The 20,991-nt window shown below is 37.2% G+C and overlaps 1 protein-coding gene across 2 annotated transcripts; it reads right to left on the minus strand.

Moving 5' to 3' along the window:
• Window positions 1-4,273: 4,273 nt before the first annotated feature.
• On the minus strand, window positions 4,274-9,866 carry LOC141707084 (cyclin-T1-3-like). Of its 2 annotated transcripts, none has more exons than XM_074510067.1 (7): window positions 9,756-9,866; window positions 8,639-8,896; window positions 7,941-8,022; window positions 6,748-6,882; window positions 6,257-6,432; window positions 6,021-6,172; window positions 4,274-5,743 (listed from the first exon to the last, which is right to left on the minus strand). In XM_074510067.1, the coding sequence occupies exons 2-7, from the start codon at window positions 8,869-8,871 to the stop codon at window positions 4,680-4,682; spliced, it is 1,842 nt and encodes a 613-aa protein (XP_074366168.1). In that variant the 5' UTR covers window positions 8,872-8,896; window positions 9,756-9,866; the 3' UTR covers window positions 4,274-4,679. The 2 variants fall into 2 exon arrangements, with proteins under 2 accessions (XP_074366168.1, XP_074366167.1); XM_074510066.1 differs by having other exon boundaries at window positions 9,662-9,816.
• Window positions 9,867-20,991: the final 11,125 nt, after the last annotated feature.

Genomic DNA, 20,991 nt, shown 5'->3' on the forward strand with positions numbered 1-20,991 from the left:
CACGTATACACACACACAATTACATACTACCGCAATGGGTCATTATTACTTTCGCAATGAGCCCTAGATATAGTTTGTATTTTTTTACATCAAGACTGCAGTCAACACAAACCCTAATCAAACACCACGAGCTTTGATTTTTCAGTTGAAAAAGGTATCAAATTTTGTGATAATATAATCAACTGACTATTGGGCGTGTGTTAGATTTGTGTATCTATTTCAGAGATTGTGTTATTGATTTGTGTATCTATTTTAAGGATCAGTTATTTTGTTCAAGAATCAAGAATGGTGATTTGTTGTTTCTAAGTTTTTGTGATTGTAAGTGTTGACTTTTGTTGACTTTGATCATTTGTGCTATATTAGATGTTTTTTTGTGGTTTATAATGTACTATTAATTATCCTTGTTTATATTAGATATGTTGTTGTGATTAGACATCTGCTTGTTGACTGATTGATTGGTTGTGGCTAGCTTATAAACGAATGAGTCATGCCGAATTTTCGGTAGGACTTAAAATAGAAAATAACGGTTCTATAAATGTTTCGTGTTTAAGTTGGGTATAAGTAACTTCCCGATTATATAACATTTTTTATTGTGCACTTTACAGTTACTATGGAGAATGATTGTGGGCCTATTGTTAGATCACTCCTGACGATGCAGGATGATCATATTAGTACTGTCATATGGGCGGGAGGTGTGCAGGATAAGCTGGATGTACGGTAGTACACATCTAATCATCAGCAATGGATACTTTCTGATCCCCGACGTGAGTTGCTGAGGCAATGGGGTTTCTCGGCTTTCACGAACAATCGTTCAGTTCCTCAGAACGATATTCGTTTGATAACAGCCTTAGTGGAAAGGTACTAATTTGTTTTCTCATTTATTTGAATCGTCATTGGAAATGTTTGTGATGTTTGTGTATGAATGCAATTGTAGGTGGAGGCCAGAGACTAACACCTTTCACTTTTCATTTGGTGAGTTGACCATCACCCTCGAGGATGTATACATGATTATGAGCCTCCCTGTTAAGGGTCGTCCAGTTATTCATAGGGAGCTTGACGCTCCGAAGGCTTATTGGATGAGGGAATGGCAGGATGCAAGATTGGATGAGGTGGGGCGTAAAGATATGTATAGGGACGAGGTCAAGCTTTACAAATTAAAGGAACGATATGCAGAGTTACCAGAGGGGGGGGGGCTAGAACAGGATCTTGTGGTTTACACACGAGCTTATCTTTTATACATCATTGGGGGCATATTGTTTCATTCATCGAGTCGATATACCGTGCATCCGAGGTATTTACTTGTATTTGTTGCATTTCAGTTTTTAAATTGTAGTTTATAGCATCTTAGTCCTTCACTTGTCCTTTTTTCTTGATTTTCCATATGAAGCCCTGTATTCTCATTTATTTCCAATTTGACACTATAATTCTTGTAATTGATGCATTTTAGTTCTTAAATTGTATTTTATAGCATCTTAGTTCTAATTTGACATTAATGCCACATTGTTTTTGCATATTATGCCCTGTATTCTTACTTACTCTGTATTTCCTTTGTCGCAGGTACTTACAGCTCATCCAGGATTCACCTCGGATTAAATCGTATGCATGGGGAGCTGCTGTATTGAGCTATTTGTTTAGAGGTTTGACCAAGGCTGCTCATAAGAGTGCAACAACACTTAATGGATGCACGATGCTACTGATGTTGTGGGCACACGAGAGGTTTGTACCTGGTGCTCCTAAGATTGCACCTGGGGTGGAGCTTGTTTGGTCGAGGGCTTTGGCATGGGCTGAGCCGAACCCTGATCGGAGGGAGAACCCTCACCATCATACATGTACTGTTCTTTTTTGCATATTTACTATTTGAACTCTCATTCGACCAAACATTTGCATGCTTTTGAACTATCCAGTTTCATATGTTCCCTTATTGTTTTGCTTATAGGTCAGTACCGGGGGGATTTTGACCGATTTGAGATGAGTTGGCTGACATGGGATCCTTATCGATTATTCTTTGATGCGGTGGACTATTCTGAGGAGCAGTATGATGTCGAGCTGATGGATGCTTCGTATATGAGTCTCGACCGTATTCCACTTATTTGCTTCGAGATTGTCGAGTATGTCATGCCGGACAGAGTCTTGAGACAGTTCGGTATGCTGCAGCATATTCCAGATGATCCTATTGACATGTCTGCTCTACGGAGGGACAGGTTATCTCGTTGGCAGAGGGACCAGCATATGACTACTCTGAGACAGTATCGGGATGAGTGGTATGCTTATCTTGATGGCCAGATAGAGCCCGTTGGAGAGGGGCAGTACGTGAGCATTGACCGGTATATGTACTGGTATAGGACCCATAGTAAACTGAGGATTGCTCGTTTTGTGGGTGGGGATCCACGTAAGATAGTGCCGCGTGACTGACATTCTCAGCAGGACATGGTTGATGCGGTATGCTTTAGAGTTTAGTTTAATATTTGAATCCTTTATTCATTTATTTCATTGTTGCATTTTTATAGGGTGTTTAGGTAAATGATTAATAGTTAATGATTTGTGCAGCTTGACTGTGGGATGAGGACATTGCATGCTATTCACAGCCATGATCCCCCAGACTGGATCTATGAGTGCATTCCTGAGTTTCTGATTCGTTATGATCGAGTCAACACTGAGTGAAGGGGTCCTGCATTCAGTAGACCCAGTTTTGATAGACCCTCACGTGCACAAGATATGCATATTGATCCAAGTGCTCCTCCTTCACCTCAGAAACGTACACGTGAGGTGCGTTTCATTTATGTCATTCCAAAATCCAGTCTACTATATTGAATGTGAATGTGTGTATGATCGTTATCTTATCGTGTTATTGCAGGAGTTTGCTTCTGATTCTCATGATTCACCTACACAGGCAGCCAGTAAACGTCCTCGTCGGGTACTTACTCGAGTAAGTTATTCGAGTAGTCTACTACACCGAATTATATGTAGTTTGATCGAGTTATTGACATCTAATGTAGGATGAGACTGTAGTCCCTACACAGGCAGCCAGTAAACGTTTTCGAAAGACGACACCTTTCGATAAATAAACAAACATAACAATACTTCATTCATACATTTCAGTTATCATCTGCGGTTTTTTATGTTTTTCATTAAAACTAATATTTAATTATTTTTCCGATTATATATCTAATTTAATTTTAAATTTTTAACTCATTATATAATTGATAATAAATGAGAAGTAGTAATAAAATTAGAAAATATAGAACAAATGGTTGTTAAAATTTATTATATACTTTTTAACTCTGTTATTATCGGAAACAAATTAATTCATTAAAATGTAATTTTTTGTTATTTAAGAAATTAAATCACTTCTACATTGTTTCATTGCTGCAGGGACTACCCGCAATGTCTCATTGTGCATGGTCCTCCGCAATGTTTTAATGCTCCTGTTGCGATGGGTGCAATGAAACAATGTTGTAGGTACTATCGCAATGTCTCAATGTGGAAGGTGGTTACTACAACCACCCGGAGTTGTGGACCAAAACTATATATATATATATATATATATATATATATATTCAATTTCAAACTATTTTGACAAGCATTTGGATAATTTGGTCTATTAATTTCAAAAATCGATGTACATCTATAAATTAAGGTATGAGCATATCAACTATAATTTTAGAGTAATCATTTTAATAATTTTTTTGACTATTCGATTAATCTTGGACAGTACCTCCACCTACTAAATTTAATTCCCTTTTGTTACAACACTCTGTAGTAAGCCCATTGCTATCCGGAAGTAATGCTCCTAATCTATTTCTACCAAAAATCTGGAACAAGCATCTAGTTGGGAGTTAAACGATCTCCAGCAATCCGATGCTTGTAAGTAGAGCCGGCCAAATGTGCGGATTTGAACCGCACATTCGGGACCGGTTCGTACGGAAACCGTAAAAAATTCGGACCGAACCGGGCCGGTTCAAACCCGCCCAACTCGCTAAATTATCAAGTCAACTTCAACCAAAAACAGTTCTACATAAACATGCTACTTGTGTATTTACTGGTTAGGCATTTAGTTGGGGTTCACCTTCTCCGTGCAATTTCCAGTGTTTCGTGGACACTTGGTACTACCCAACCCTGAAAATTGCTGTAGAATTGAGAAAGCAAGACTACATATTGCACAGATTTTATCTTTACTGCTTTCACTCGTTTCAGCTAAAAACCTTTTACAACAATGAAAAGTGAAAACATGGCAGAAAACTTGTGCCCAAGGACCTGATACATGAATCTATAATTCTAACCCCGGAACCAATATAACAAAGCTCTTTAAAATAAGAGTACAAACATACATCACCCTGGGTGAAATCAACAATTTCAAAGTATCTATAGTCACAACAGACACTTTAATAAGTGAGCAACTCCGCAGAACTGCAATCATCTTCCTTGCGGAACTGTGCCTGATTATGGCAACTATGACTATCAAGGCAGAATGCCACATCCTCAAGACTTCATAAATAAACTATACCAGCCACTGAAGTTCCCACATTACTCTTTTTCTGCAAGAGAATACATCTAAAATAAAATCTTCCGTTTTCTTTTTTAAACATGGACATCAGATTCTGCCCATCAATAGTTCTCATTCTCATAACAAATATGGAGCATCTGGTGGTGTGCAGGAATACCATCATCTACCAAGCACATTAATCATAATTTTCCTGAACATACTTTTTGTGATCCTTTTCTGAAAGCTTCAGCAACCCACCTCTATCTTCTTGAAAGTTGTCAAGATTATGTTGATTTGATGCAGATGTCATGTGGTCATGGCGCTTTCCCACAGGTCTGTCAAGCGGGCTCCCAGCCTTCCTTTTCCGATTGTTTGACTTTGGTGACTGATATACCCTGCCTGTATCACCGAAAGTAGGCACTTCTCCTTCTTCCACGTTGTCAAATTCATTTTTTGCTGGTAACTGCCATTTCGTTTCATGTTCACCATCTCCATCCTCATCCTGATTCCTTAAATGATTCCCATATTCACTAGTGGACCAGTTTTGCTCTCTTTTAGGCCTGCTCTTCTCACTCTCAACAGCTAGCTCAATACCATCTTCTAATTCCCTCTCAATAAGGTCATCCTCATCTGTGAAGTCTGTTTTTCGAGTTGTAGAACCACGGGCCTTTTTTCGTTTCTCGAGAGCTGCTTTTACCTTGTTTTTATCAATATTTATCACTGCATCCCGTGGTGAGTGACCAATTTTTCCAGATTTATGATCCTTATATCGGCCATTCCATTTGTCCTTGACGTCCTTAAATTCCCTTGTGCTGCTTCTCCCATCATTCCTTTCTTGATCTATCCCATCATGTCCGTCAGAATCATACCTTGAACTACCCTGAATTTCTTCTGTGTTACCCTGGTGAGAAAATGACTCAGAGACAAGATACTGACCATTATCTTCCTTGTGGTCCGGTTTGCCATTTATATGTATGTTTGCGTAGTCATTGCTTCCACTTGGTGTTGTCCTTGGAGGAGCAGCACTTATGTCAAGATATGACTCAGCACGAGATGATCCTGACTTCACGAGTCCAGCTTTTGTAGTAGCACCCCTACCTTGAGAATTACTGTTACCTGTAAGATGCTCTTCAGTGGTGGGCGGAGCTTTTATTGGCGCTCTTGGTGTTGGTCCACTAACAGCACTACCTTCAACTTCACTAGTCTGAGAATTTGGTAGTCTATTTTGTTCATAAAGTTCCAACATTTGATTACTAACCTCTGCCAGGAACAAAGAAGTCCAGTTAAAATTCACAAAAACCTAAAATCACATCAATACTGTTAGACTACTGCATAACATGATCCCAAGTCCCGCCAGCCAGATCCAGAAAAATGCACAACATTTAACTTAAAAGCACCAAAATCAAGAAATGTCCGCATTGTTCCATGTGCATGAAGATATGTATTAAAGCGACCATGTTGTGATCAAATCTCAAACCCTATATATCAATCAATAACAGTCATCATTACAAGGAATAAGAAAGGGCAAGGTACCAACCCTCCAACTGGGCTGGATGGACATCAAACTCTCGCCACCAACTTGTCTCCGGATCATTTGGAAGCTTTACTTTAAGAAATTTGGCAGCAAGGAATATGGCACCTGCTGCAATGTGGTGAGGCTTAAATTGCAAGCACAGAGATGTCCGAAGCCTGCATCCCGCTTTCCCAGGTCAAAATATGCAATAAAATTGACCAAGGCCGGGCAAAAATTAAAGTATATAAGCAACATATTACCCATCATTCACAAAATTCCATGCAACTTGAGCCAGCGCATTTTGAGCTACTCCAAATTTTTTGATAGCCTCTACGAGGGGCTTATATGGATGATGCACGTTAAGATCAAATCCAAGAGTAGCCAGGACAACCCTTTCTCCCATTAAAATCAGCTCTTTTTGTTGTTCATACACCTCCTGCATAATAAACGTGGGAACAAATAATAATTAATGTTCATGTTGACCATCCATCATTTTCATCACTATAATCATTAATGCATCCTTTAACCAACTAGACAACCAGGTTACAAACTTCTTACTTTATTCATGTGTTCAAAGCTCTTTTTACCATACAAGTAAAAAAAGTCAACTTATCCACGAACTACTTATGCAAACAAGAAAGAAAGAGGCCTTCAACTTCACACAACACACCACATAACACTTCATAAACTAGGCATATCATCTCAGCATCAGTTGGTACAAAATAGCACAAGTAACTCACAACCAACAAACCTTTTGCTTTATCCTCTGTGCAGCAGCAGGATCCTTTCTATGTATAATTTCGTAAGAAACAAGAATGACATCTTTTAACGGGCGAGGTGTTTCTTCAACCTTTCCGGCCAGGAACATGCATACAGTTGCGATGGTCTGCAAGACAACATAGGAAAACAAGAAATACTAATATTAGTTCCGCACTGAAGATTGTAAAATTTCTTTTAGTTCCAGAGGTTTTAGGAAGTACAACTTAACAAAGCATGATTTAGAAGTTTGTGAAATTTTCAGTAATTTTAATTGTTAAACAAGCTTTGGTGTCATCATCACTTGAGCTAGTTGACATGTTCTAATACCCAGACACCGACGACATTGCATCGCCTAATATTTGTAAATTCTGAACTGTGATTTACCGCTACTAGCCTTGTTACATTATTAGGTGACAGAAAGTTTTTTTAGTGGAACTTGTGAACAGATTGAAGCTTTGAAGAAGATTAGCTGACTGATGCCTGTTATTCACACCAACTTTCAGTACATAAGATTTTTCTTAATTTGAATACTTTAGAGAATGTTTTTCTCTTAAATAAAGGAAGACTGTACCATTAACTTCGAAAAAGCAAATTCCCGGCCATTAATCATTACTGAAACTAGTTTACCTCTAGTTAGACTAGGCTAGTAATCTAGTATCTACTATTTTATTAGTTGTTGCTAGCTAAGCTCTTAACCAGCTAAATATATCTTTAGTAGTAAAATCATCAGTGTGATTCTGTGTGTGTAGTAATAATAAGTATTTTTTGTAGTCTTTTAGTTAACCATCAGGTAACATGTGCGATGACTATCATTTTCTCAAATCCTACAATAAATCCACAATCTGACAACCATGATGCATGTTAATGAACCTGCCTGCCAATGCTAACACTTGACAAAACTTGTTCTTCTCCAAATTAATCCCTCCCATGCCCTTTTCTTAAGAAAGAGCTATCATGACCACACACAAGAAATGTATTGCACACTCTTATCAATAAAGAAAACCAGTGTTATTGTCCACTTTGCACTTTAACTTCTACTTGATCAGCATTATTGTTTCAGTGATATATTTAATAACATAACACATAATTTTTTTTTCTAAATCCATTTTAATACGCTATGATTAAAATATTTTGTAAGAAATAAAAGTTTTTAAGATTCATATAGAACAATTGCAGTGGGCTCACCCTCCTATCGTTCCTTGCATGAGATTGACGAAGGAAGAATCGATGACAAAAAATTATCGCCGTAGCAATAGTAACCTGAGGCCTGCATTCTTAATGTTAACCATAGATCAGTGACGAGACGATCATTTTATTATTTAGGAACAACAAATCAGAAGGTCAGACGCAAAAAAGAGAGGTTCAAAACATTGATTATATCAATGCCAGAGGTTTGCAAATTCGCATTCTAAAATTCATTTGTAATTAGAAATTAAATATGAAAGAAAGGCAACAACCTTGCACGATAAGATGTCGTTTTTATATAATTAAACGAAGCACCATATTTAATGTAACCGACTCCAACCCAAATTAAATGTTCCATGATTCACCTATCCTAAATTGACTTTCGCGAGTAAAGTTGATCAAATTTGCAATTTAAATTAGCATTTTCGGATATAATATAATCACAACAACTTTTAGGAATAAAATTTTAAAGTCACTTCTTTTAGGTGCAATTCATAATTACATCACTCGGATATACTCTTAATTTAGATTAATAATTTTCTCTATTTAAGAATTCCGAGTGAAGACAGTAATTTAGAACATTAATAATCTACTGCATATAACAACAATAAAAAATTGTAAACTAAAACGTGCAGAGCAAAACAAAATCCAAACTCAGAAACAAATAATTGACTTTATATTTAATAAAAGAGACATACACTTTAAGCCTCATGCCCAAATCTTGCAAGAAAGTGCAATAAGACTTGCGCATATAAGTCTCTTTCTTGAGATCAATCCCGTCTCTTCTAGAACTCGAATTCTCTTCAATTTCCTTTCGAGAATAATACCACTGGCCACCACCACCAGTACCATCTTCTGACTGATTATTGTACGAACCTCCTCCTTCATACATTCCATGTTGTAATGGATCGCCCGACAATAATCCAGCCATCTACTCAATAAATTACAACTTCATCCTGTACATATGATACCAATATTAAAACACAAATAGAACCCAACAAAAAGTACACACTAAACCACAATCTCAAAAAAGAACTGTAAACTTCAATTTCAAATAAACAAGATAAGGGCGTAGTAAGCGACAAAATGCTTCGGGGAGCTGAAAACAAGCAAAGATCTGGAGATTCCCAAATAGGTACATATACAATCACGAATGTAATGAAACAAAAAGTACACACTAACCATAACCTGAAAAAACGTCAACTTTAATTTCAAAAAATCAAGATTCCATAATTACAACATTCTCCTACATATACATGAATATAATCAAACAAAAAGTATACACTAACCACAATCTCCAAAAAAAGTAAACTTTAATTTCAAAGAATCAAGATAATATTTCAGTTTTTTATTCGACAAATTATAACATCATCCTATACATACATACATATACAATCATGAATACAATTAAACAAAAGGTACACACTAACCGTAACCTATAAAAATTTCAACTTTAATTTCGAAAATCGAGATTCGATAAATTGCAACATCATCCTACATAGACATGAATATAATCAAACAAAAAGTACATTTTAATCGTAAACCTAAAACAAGAGTTGAATTTAGGCATTAAAGATCAAATTTTTAATTTATAAATTGAACTATAAACTTAAATTGAATTGAAATGATATACAATCTAAACATGAAAGATTGAAAAAGTAACAGAATTTACAGTAATTAACCCAAAAAAACAAAATTAAATTGAAGTAAAAGCTTCTTACAAAGAAAAGTTAAAGACTTGATGAAGAAATCAGCGAGATATGCATATATAAGTGTGTATATATAATTTAAAGATAAGAGAGATGAAGAATGTACGTATTGTAATTGGGGGATAAGTAAGACCAAGGAGAGAGTAGGGCGTTTTTTGCCCTAACTTCAAGTTTTGGATGATCAATCCTTTTTTCTTTTTCTTTTTTTATATTTGAGGATTATACTCAAAAAAAATTTATTGTGAAAAAAAATGTTTAGATTGGAGGTTGATTTTTTTTGACAAATATGACTTATAAGTATCTGTTCTCATAAATTTCGGGGTGAGCGAGAATCGAACCCAAATCTCGGGATAAGTGAGGATCGAACCCAGTACCCGGGACGATAGAGGATAATTTCGGGGTGAAAAAAAATGTTTAGATTGGAGGTTGATTGATTGAAGTACATTAATTGATAGAAATTTTCTAGAGAATATTATAATAAAAACTAGAATTTTATCAGTGTTACGTATCGAAAGTATATTTCAAATAAACTGAAATAGATTTAATTTCAGAATATAATTTATAATGAAAGCATTTTTATGTATCAAAATGCATTACATACATTTTATTTTCCTAAATTTTCAGAAAGTGTGCTATTTTTATCCAAGAAAACGTAAAAGACAATAAATGAAGCATGATAAATTTTGATTTTGGTTGCCGATAAAATAGATATTTGTATGCATAAATTATAGTTTTGAAAATGTTAATTATTGCATGAATAACAATGATATTAAATACCAACAAAAAAACAATGATATTAAATAGGTCTCCCGGTCATTATTTTGATAATATTATTTTAAGAGCTTTAAATAAAATTTCAACCAAACAGGTGAAATAGACTCATTATTAAACTAATTTTAATTTATTTTAGTTATTAAATTTATTATTAGCCACACGAACGTATTTGGTATTGTGCGTTGTTGACTGCATAGTACCCATCAACAACATTATCCAAACGGGTTAGTTATTCAAAACAACCACAAAATTTAGTTTATGTAAAAAAGATAATATTGTTGACACATAATATTATTTATAGGTATATTTTGAACTTTATTCCTAATTCGACATAACCAAAACTGTGTTTGAAATTCTTGAATTTTGTGAGGTTAAGGAGCATTCTGGAGTTTTAAAATGTTGAAAATTCTGGAATTTCGTGAGGGTAATGAGCTGAATTTGAATACCTTCGACCACATCTGAAGCAATATAAAGTGTGTATTCCCAATTCGTAATTCAAAGAGACAGTGACTGTCAGGTTTTTTCTTAGTGATTTTTTTTCAATATTTAGGTAATTGGTCTGGACAATTGAATATGCAATATCTAGAAGACTGAAAAGAAATTTAGAAATTTAAAATACAAAATACAAAATGAAACTCAATAAAATATTTAGAAGACATAAAAGAAACCGGTTAAATTAAAATATAAAGGTATACATAATAAAGTTATCTATCTAGGAGGACCCATAACAAAGTGTATAAACTACTAAAATTTAACTTCAGTTTCTAAATCTTATAGGACGGGTAATACATAACTATATGTGATATGGATAGAAAATACGCCCAAAAGACACATTAAATGTCGCATTAATTACTCTTGTAACTCTTATCCAAAACCCAATACAAATCAGGTTGATCAAAACCTGTCACAAATTAAAGATGGCCCAAGTCGTCAAGGCCCACGAGCCGAGGTCGTTAAGACCCACGAGTAGAAGTCGTCAAATTCCACGAAAACAAGTTGTTCATGGATTAGGTCCAATACGACTGAAAGACCAAAGGCATGACGTCCAACATGGACACTAACACCTACAAACAAGGATTTTGAATCCCTTTCCTTACAGGAGTCCTAATTACCATCTAAGTTGGAGACTTGTCCACCGAATCTCTCAACACAAATCTAACCCTAGACTCATCTCTATATAAAGGGTTCTACCCCTCAACCTAGAACTACGTTTTTGACTTGATTCTCTATAACATAGAGATACATAGGCATCTTGCGAGGATAGCCAGTCCACGACCGCGAGAACAATCATTAAAACTCGAAGCTCACCAACCCTAGTTTTTATTTCATAATATTTGGTGTCGTTTGTGGGAAGACAATAACAACCATGGTATACACACGGAGCAGAACTACCAGTAGAACCACTAGCACAACCTCCACGAGGACACTCTCGTTATCCATTGAGATTCCAGCACACTCGACCTATGCCACTCAAGGTGGAGTAATTCCAGTCGCGACTGCTAAAGCCCAAACTCAAGGGACGAATCCTCATACTCTTCAAGGGACAAATCCCCCTGCTCATCAAGGGATGAATCCCCCTCTTCAACAAGTGCATGCGCCATTAGGCTCCCAACCTGTCGGGTATGAGTACTTAACTATCATGACCCCAGGGACTACCAACCCGCCTTACAGGATGCCTCTATACCCAGAGGTTGGAGGAAGTGGTCTATCTAATAGAAGAGAAGGACAAGGATGGACCCCCCAATACATTCATGGCCTAACTCCAACCCCTGAAGATCGGAATTTCTCTGGGCCTTACTCTACTAGAGACTCGGATTCGTTAAATTAGGAGACAACCCCAAGAAAGAGGCGTGCTGGTAAGGAGCCCCAACATGAAGGGTCCTGACAAAACCGTAGCACCCAAGGGACGATTCCGCAAAATATACAAGAGAGGATCAGGGCTCATGAAACCGAAATCCAGAGATTGAAGCGTGATCTAGAGATGCACCAGACACCAAAACCCCTACTTGCAGCAAGACCATGGGACTTTCCTCCTGTTATAGACCTGGAAGGTCCGACACCAAGGTAGAGAGTGATGATCCCAAGGGCTTACCCGAATGACTTGATGCCCTTAGGTGATCACGATGGTCCAAATCCTCCATTCACCATGGAGATTATGAATGATAACATCTCGAGGAATTTCAAGATACCCACCATCAAGGCACATGATGGTACTTGCGACCCAGCTAATCATGTCAGAACTTTTTCCAACGCCCTATTGCTATAACTCGTGAATAACGCTATCAAGTATCGGGCCTTTCCTAAAACCCTGGCGGGTATGGCTCAAAGATGGTATAGTCGTCTACCCCCCAATTCAATTGGGTCATTTAGAGAACTGAGTCAGGCCTTCATCAAGCAATTCATTGGTGGCAGATTTCACGAGAAGAGTTCGGCTTCTTTCATGAGTCTTGTCCAAGAAGCGAATGATTCCCTTAGAGACTACCTGAACTGATTCACGAAGGAGGACCTGAAGGTCCCAGATCTTGAAGAAAAGGTATCTATGATAGCCCTTCAGCAAGAGACTAGGGATGAGTTCTTCAAGATGTCCCTATCTATACACCCTCCTGAAAGCATGTTGCAGCTCCAGGATGGGGCCGAAAAATATATCAAGGTGGAGGAAAGTATGAAGAAGACAGTGGTGAATAATGAACCCGTGAGCAATAAGAAATGGAAGACGGATCAAGAGTATGATGCCAATGACAAGTATCCTCGAACTGGAAAAAACTATTACTTCACTTCTAAGAAGAATCAACCATCAAGGTTCACTGAATATGCAAGATTGAACGCTCCAATGAGCCAAATCCTTATGGAAATTGAGAAGGACAAAGAGTTCAGATGGCCGAAGCCATCAAGGGGAGACCACGAGAAAAGAGACAAGGGCCAATATTGTAGGTTCCATAGAGATATTGGTCATGATACTAATGATTGTAGGCAATTCAATGATGAGATTGAGTATTTGATATGAAGAGGAAAATTCGAACATTTCACCAAGGGTGAAAAGTATGGAGGCAAAAAAAAGATAATGATCGAAGAGACGATGATCGAAGGGGTAACGACAGAGATTGTAACCAACAACCCCGAGGGCCGGTAATCAACATGATCTTGGGAGGCCCAACAGCTGATGGGACTAAAAGGAACTCTCAAAAATCATATGTAAGAGAAGTGATGAATATTTTTGGAGAGGCGCCTAAGCGTGCTAAGACTGAGATGACGCTTGAGTTCGGAGACCTCGACCTTGAAGGTTTAAATTTTCTCCAATATGATCATCTAGTTATCACCCCAATAATTGTAAATTATCCTGTCAAAAGGGTCCTGGTCGACAATAGAGCTTCAGTAGACATTCTCTTCCATGAAACGTTTTTAAGGATGAGGTACACTGACTCCCAACTTGTATTTATCATGAAGCTGCAAGTCATTTATCGACTTGTTGAATCTTTCAAACACATCAGTAATGCTTTCCTTAGGCTTAGTCATGAAACCCTCATATTGTGAAATCAGTATCCTTCTTTGATTTGATCTAACTTCCTCAGTTTCTTCACAGAGTATTTCAATGTTCTCCCGTATTGCTTAGCAGTATCACAGTTAACAATGTTATTGTACATCACATTGTCAAGTGACTCAATCAATATCAATTGTAAACTTCTATCCAGGGAAACCTTCTCCTTTTCAGGATCAGTATACTCAGCAGGATCTTTTGGAGCATAATGAGCTGGTATGACAATGTCTCCATCTATAGATTCCTCAACCCTTATCACAGGAATGAAAGGTCCATTCTTGAGGATCTGAGTGTAGAGTGGATTAGCCATCTTGATAAACAACATCATTTTCTTTTTCTAAAGAGTGTAGTTAGCTTTGTCAAAGGTGGGAATTTTGTACCTACTGATTTTCTGTGTTTTCATTCTTCCAAGATCTTGAATCTGTTTTCTTTCAGATTTTGCTCTGATACCACTTGTTATTTAATGAATCATATACAGAGGGGGTGAATGTGTTTTTATGATTTTAGGCTTTTCTTGAAAGATAATGGTTGAACAAAGTAAATTAAATCTTGTATAGAAAGGTGTTCATGCAGAAATTAAACTTGCATAAAATAAAGAACACAGATCTTCAAAACTCACTTAATTTAAGGTCGCCCTCATTGGGAGGATCATGATTCATGCGTTTAAGGCTGTGCCCTCGACCTACCACGTGGTACTTAAGCCAGCGGAGGACTTGATCCCAATCCATGTGGATCTTTTAGACCCGGACAAGGTCACGTACGTTGGAGCATCTTTGAAGAAGCTCTTGAAGGGCCAACTAACTACGTTCTTGCAAGATAACAATGATGTATTTGCGATGATAATAGCTGACATGCCTGGAATTGACCCTGATCTTATAAATCACAAGTTGAATATCGATCCAAATCGAAAAGATGTTAAGCAGAAGAAGGGAACTATGCCCCTGATAGGCTAGAGGCCATCAAGCATGAGGTTGAGAAGCTCCTAGAAGCTGGATTTATCGAGAAAATGCAATTTCTCGAGCGGTTGGCTAACCCCGTGATGGTGAAGAAAGTTAATGGAAAGTGGAGGATGTGTGTTGAGATCAATGATCTAAACGATGCATTCTCGAAGGACTGTTATCCCCTACTTAGGATTGATATCCGAATAGATGCCATTGTTGGGCATGAGATGCTGAGCTTCATTGATGGCTTCAGTGGTTACAATCAGATTAAAATGCACAAAGACAACATCCGCAAGGTATCTTTCATAACCGATTTTGGTGTCTTTGCCTATCTTATTATGGCTTTTGGACTTAAAAATGCAAGAGATACTTATCAGAGATTGGTGAATAAGATATTCGCCCATCTAATTGGAAAGACAATGAAGGTCTATGTTGATGACATGTTAGTCAAAATCCTAGACAATGTCGATCATATTAATCACCTCAGGAAGGCATTCGAAGTGCTGAGGCACCACAAGATGATGTTAAACCCCGCAAAGTGCGCTTTTGGTGTTGGGTATGGAAATTTTTTGGGTCACATAGTCTCGAAGAGAGGAATTGAGGCCAACCCCGATAAGATCAAATCCATCCTAGATATGGAGCCACCACACTCCATCAAGGATGTTCAGAGCCTAACTGGAAGAATTGCAGCTCTAGGGAGGTTTATCTCCAAGTCAGGAGACAAATGCCTGCCCTTTTTCAAAACCCTGAAGAAGGTAAAGAACTTCAAGTGGACAACAGAGATCTAAAAAGGCCTTTGAGCAGCTAAAGAAGTACATGACCGAGGCCCTGTTGTTGGTCAAACCAAGTCCGGAGGACATCCTTTACTTATACCTTGCAGTTTCTGAACAAACCGTGAGTGTTATTCTGGTAAAGGAAGAACACAAACTCCAGAAACATGTCTACTATGTGAGCAAGGTACTCCACGGAGCGGAGTTGAACTATTCCACTACTGAGAAGTTTGAACTTGCCCTAGTAACAGCCTAGAGGATGTTGATACCATACTTTCAGGCCCACAAGATCGAAGTCCTGACGGACCAACCTTTGAGGAGCATTTTTCAAAGTCCGAAAGCAAGTGGAATGCTCATCAAGTAGGCAATTGAGTTGGGTGAATTTGATATCAAATACAAGCCTCGAACAGCCATCAAGGCTCAGGCCTTAGCAGACTTCATGGTCGAATACACCATTAATGACCAAAAACGAGAAGAGAAAGAGAAAGATGAAGGTGTGACTTTGAAAGCGTATTCGGTTCTCCATTTTGACGGAACATTCAAAATAAAAACTAGCGGTGTAGCTATAGTCTTGCAAAGCCCCCAAAGGATTTTATGATTGAGTATGCTTTGAATTTGGACTTCCCAACTACCAACAACAAAGCAAAATACAAAATTTTGATAGCAAGCTTAGGCTTGGATAGAGCCGTGAGGGCCAAAAACCTTAAAGTTTGTGGAGATTCAAGGCTTGTGGTTGCTCTAATAAATGGAGAGTTTGAGGCCAAGTATGATAAAATGCCAATTACCTGAGAGACGTGAAGAGAATACTGACTTAGTTTGACGAATGGTGCGCTGAACATGTTCCGAGAGAGGAGAACACTACGGCCGATACCGTATCTAAGTTCGCCTAGTCTAAAATCAAGAACTACCCGAGAAGTATTTACTTTCAAGTCCTGAAGACCCATACTATACATGTCATAAATTTGATAGCACCAATCAGGGTGGCGAGTTATTGGATCGATCCAATCAAGACTCACCTTGAGACTGGATGGTTCCCCGACGATGCCCATGAGGCAGCAAGTTGTCGGTGAGAGCATTGAGATATTCGTTAATTGAAGGCATCATGTGTCAAAGGTCTTTCGTCATTCCATACTTAAAGTGCTTGAGACCTCTTGAAACAGAGGAGGCGCTTAAGAAAGCTCGTGAGGGGATTTGTGGACAACATTTGGAATAGGGCCCTCGCTCACAAGATAACTCGATTGGGGTTCTACTGACCAATAATGCTAGTCGGTACAAAAGCTTATGTGAAGAAATGCGACGGATTCCAGAGGCACACTCCCATAGTACGACAACCCCCATAGAGGTTTACATCCATCAGCACACCCATTTCTCTTACAATGTGGGGAATGGACATACTTGATTCTGTTAGGTAATGAATCACACACAGAGGGGGGGGGGGGGTGAATGTGTTTTTCTGATTTTAGGCTTTTCTTGAAAGATAATGGTTGAACAAAGTAAATTAAATCTTGTATAGAAAGGTGTTCATGCAGAAATTAAACTTGCATAAAATAAAGAACACAGATCTTCAAAATTCACTTAATTTTTGTATTAAAAATTAAGATGCTTTGCTACAAAATTTCTAAGCTCTTTGAAGTTAAAGAGCTCAGCTTCTTCTCGAGAGTGTTACAAGAATTTTTTATCTAAATTGTTACTTCTAACTAGAGGACCAGTGTTAACTTTATAGATCAGTTAACTGCTGGTTTACACAGTGGATAATAAACATGCTATTAGCTTTTCTAAACTGTCACTTGTCATTTCTATTTATTGAGAAAGCAAATCTTCCATTTCTGGCTTACATATCTTTAGCATCCCGTGTTTACTTTAATCTTCCTCTGTCAGTTAATCTTTGCCATTGATCTTGCACACTCTTCAAGCTGCTTTTTGTAGACTTGTCAATCCAGCTGTTGGATTGTTTATTGATTGTTTATCTTGGATATTAAACTGATCTGCAATTCTGTACTTTGAGACTGTACTTCGAGATCTCCAGTTTGATTCATTTGAACACTTGATATCTCGATAAGTATAAAGGCTTATTGAGATCTCTAGTACTCCATAAATTGTTGGACCCTTGGATATATTAAGACGTTTTGGGAAGTTAGCATATGAGCTAGCCCTACCCCCGAGCTTGTAGCAAGTCATAACGTGTTCCACGTATCAATGTTAAGGAAGTATAATTCGGATTCCAGACAAATAGGGGCATATGAGCGCATAAATATGCAACCAGACGTAACCTATATGGAGCAACCAGAAAAGGTTATAGATCGAAAAGGAACAAGTGCTTAGGAGAAGGGTTATCAAACTAGGCAGAGTTTGGTGGTAGGACCACAATGTGGGAAAATTTACTCGAGAGTTAGAAAGTGCAATGCTAAGAGAGTATCCCTATTTATTTTATATCTGATTCCGGGACGGAATCCTTTTAAGGAGGGGAGACTGTAATAACCCCAATTTTTGGAAATTTTTGAAACCCTTATGAATAGTGATTTTGCAGATTATGCTGAATAAGAAAACTTTTCATGCCACACTATGTAGGGGTTCTGTTATTGATATTCTGAGATATTATTAGTACTCTATATGATAAATAAGTGTATGTAAAGATCGTCAGAATCCAAATTCGAACACTTTGATTTTTCCCGAAAATCTACCAGATACAGAAAGAATTGAGTATAAGGTAACAGAATAAAAAGGATTTAAATTCAAGGATTAAAAGAGAGGATCATGAAAGTAACATAATGTATTGAGAAAGGTTAAAGAAACCTAAGTAATAAGATCCCGGGTATGATCCCTCAAACGATAAACGAAAACGAAAGTTAAGCGAACCGTATAACAGATCAGCGGTCATTAGGCAAGCAATTAAGAGTTAATCAAGGAGGTTAGGGATGATGATGTCATCAAACCAACAAGAAGAGGACAAGTGTGGAGGGTGACATCACATGATGACCAAAGAATGACATAAGGGAAAGAAGTGTGGTTGATTTATAACCACACAATTTTTCATGGTTAAAAATGATTAAAACAAAACAAAGTCAACCAACCAAGGCAAATCAAAACAAATCTCAAAAAACACAAAAGCTCTTCCCTTTTCTTCATCAAGCTCTCGGCCAAAATAAACACAGCAACTTCAAACTACCATATCTCCTTCAATACTCACTCAAATGTTGTGTTCTATAGCTCGTTGGAAAGGTATTGAGATGGCCTACAACTCTTGTTCACAAGTCTCGTCCCAATAAGCATGGTAAGACCTTCATTTTTACAGTTTTTTCGATCGGACTTTTAGTAACTTTAAAGCCTAACTTTGTGTTCCTGATTTCTTTGGAAAGATCAAGCTTGTAGGAGGCTCCATAAGGCTTCCTAGTAACTTTCCACCCTCCAATAAAGATATAAATCTTCACACCCTTTAGTAATAAGTTTGAATGTTGAAGTTTGGAGATGGTTTGGATGAATGAGTAGTAATTTGAATGATAAGCATAATTCGAGCTTAATTGTTAAGTAGTTTAGTTGAATTTGGAGATGTTATAATATATGATTGGATTGAGATACTTGAACTTATTATGACTGAAATCAGTAGCATTGATGTGTATCTTGAGTTGTTGTTGATTGGTAGTTGGATTGATATGATTTGGAATGGTAAAAATTTGGGAAATCGCGTAAACATAGCCGTCGTAATGTCCGATTTACTTTAGACTGTTTTTGCTCTTAACATCAGGACCCAAGAACTCCCTGTTAGATTTTGACCATTGCCATGATTAGATAGTTCATGTTATGAGCTTCGTTTTGATATGTGGTTCGTTTGAATCCGGTGTACGGTTTAGGAGAAACGACCGTTTTAAGTAACGGCGTTTCGCGACCGAACCATTACCCCTCGCCTTACTTTGAAACCTTGGTTAAGGACCTTAAATGACTAATTGGGGTAAGAAACAATTATGTAAAGTGGATTAGGCAGTTGGTAAGGTACTAGCGAAAGAATTGCCTTAAAACCCGTAATGGTTAATTTATTAAAAATGGTGGAGCCGAGGGTACTCGAGCGACTTAAGTAAATCGTTAAGCGCGAAAGCGAACGTTAGGACTCTAAATGGTTAAAGTCTAGTTTCTTAAGCGACCGGGGTTTAATTCCGACTTATGTTGTTGTTCATAGGTTATCGGACCCACTCTAAGCTTAAGTCTATCCGGGAGCACTCAGGCAAGTTTTCTACCCGTTATACTGTTGTTGTGATGTATATGTGTATATGCATGATCTTGTGATAAATGCATATTTGTTATTAGCAAATTCTTGCGATATATTGTAGCATGTGATATGGTATATATGCATGCCTGTTTCGTACTTGATTTATATATCTGTTGGTTCAAATGCTTATTCGTTGTATAATACCAATGCTAGAGATAAGCGGTATTTGCGTATATCCTTAGTATAAGGGATCAAAAGGTGAACTTTTTCTAAAACCGGGAGGCGAGGCTCCCGAGTATAATATATATTTATATATATATATATATATATATTAATATAGTTTTTAAAACTATTAATCGAATAAGGTTTATTCGATAACTTTATTTTATTTAATGAATATTATTACGAATATTCATTCGAGGGCTTATGACTCCTTTATTTTATTTAATGAATATTATTACGAATATTCATTCGAGGGCTTATGACTTCTTTATTTTATAAAATGAATATTATTTCGAATATTCATTCGAGGGCTTATGACTTCTTTATTTTATTAAATGAATATTATTTTGAATATTCATTCGAGGGCTTATGACTTCTTTATTTTATTAAATGAATATTATTTTGAATATTCATTCGAGGGCTTATGACTTCTTTATTTTATTAAATGAATATTATTTTGAATATTCATTCGAGGACTTATGATTCCTTTTATTTTATTATTTGAATATTCATTCGAGGGCTTATGACTCTTTTATATTATTTATTGAATATTATTTGAATATTCATTCGAGGGCTTATGACTCAGTTTATATTATTTAATGAATATTATTTGAATATTAATTTGAGGATCTATGACTCCGATTATTTGCTGAGATATGTTCTTTATTTTATTAAAGAATAAGGTGTCGATGATCAAACTTATCTTTGATTATTCAAATAAAGATAGTACTTTCGTATAAGTATAAAGAACATAAGCAACATGGGCTCAGTGGGCGTCCATGAAAGTGTAAGTGGCTCAGTGGGAGTCCATCAAATGCGTAAGTGGCTGAGTGGCAGTCCAACATAAGGTCCTATTGCGGCCAGGGTGATGACCAGTGGGGAATTCGTCCATCTACTAG

This window comes from Apium graveolens, chromosome 2 (assembly GCF_009905375.1).
Source record: "Apium graveolens cultivar Ventura chromosome 2, ASM990537v1, whole genome shotgun sequence".
In the NCBI taxonomy this organism is placed as follows: Eukaryota; Viridiplantae; Streptophyta; class Magnoliopsida; order Apiales; family Apiaceae; genus Apium; species Apium graveolens.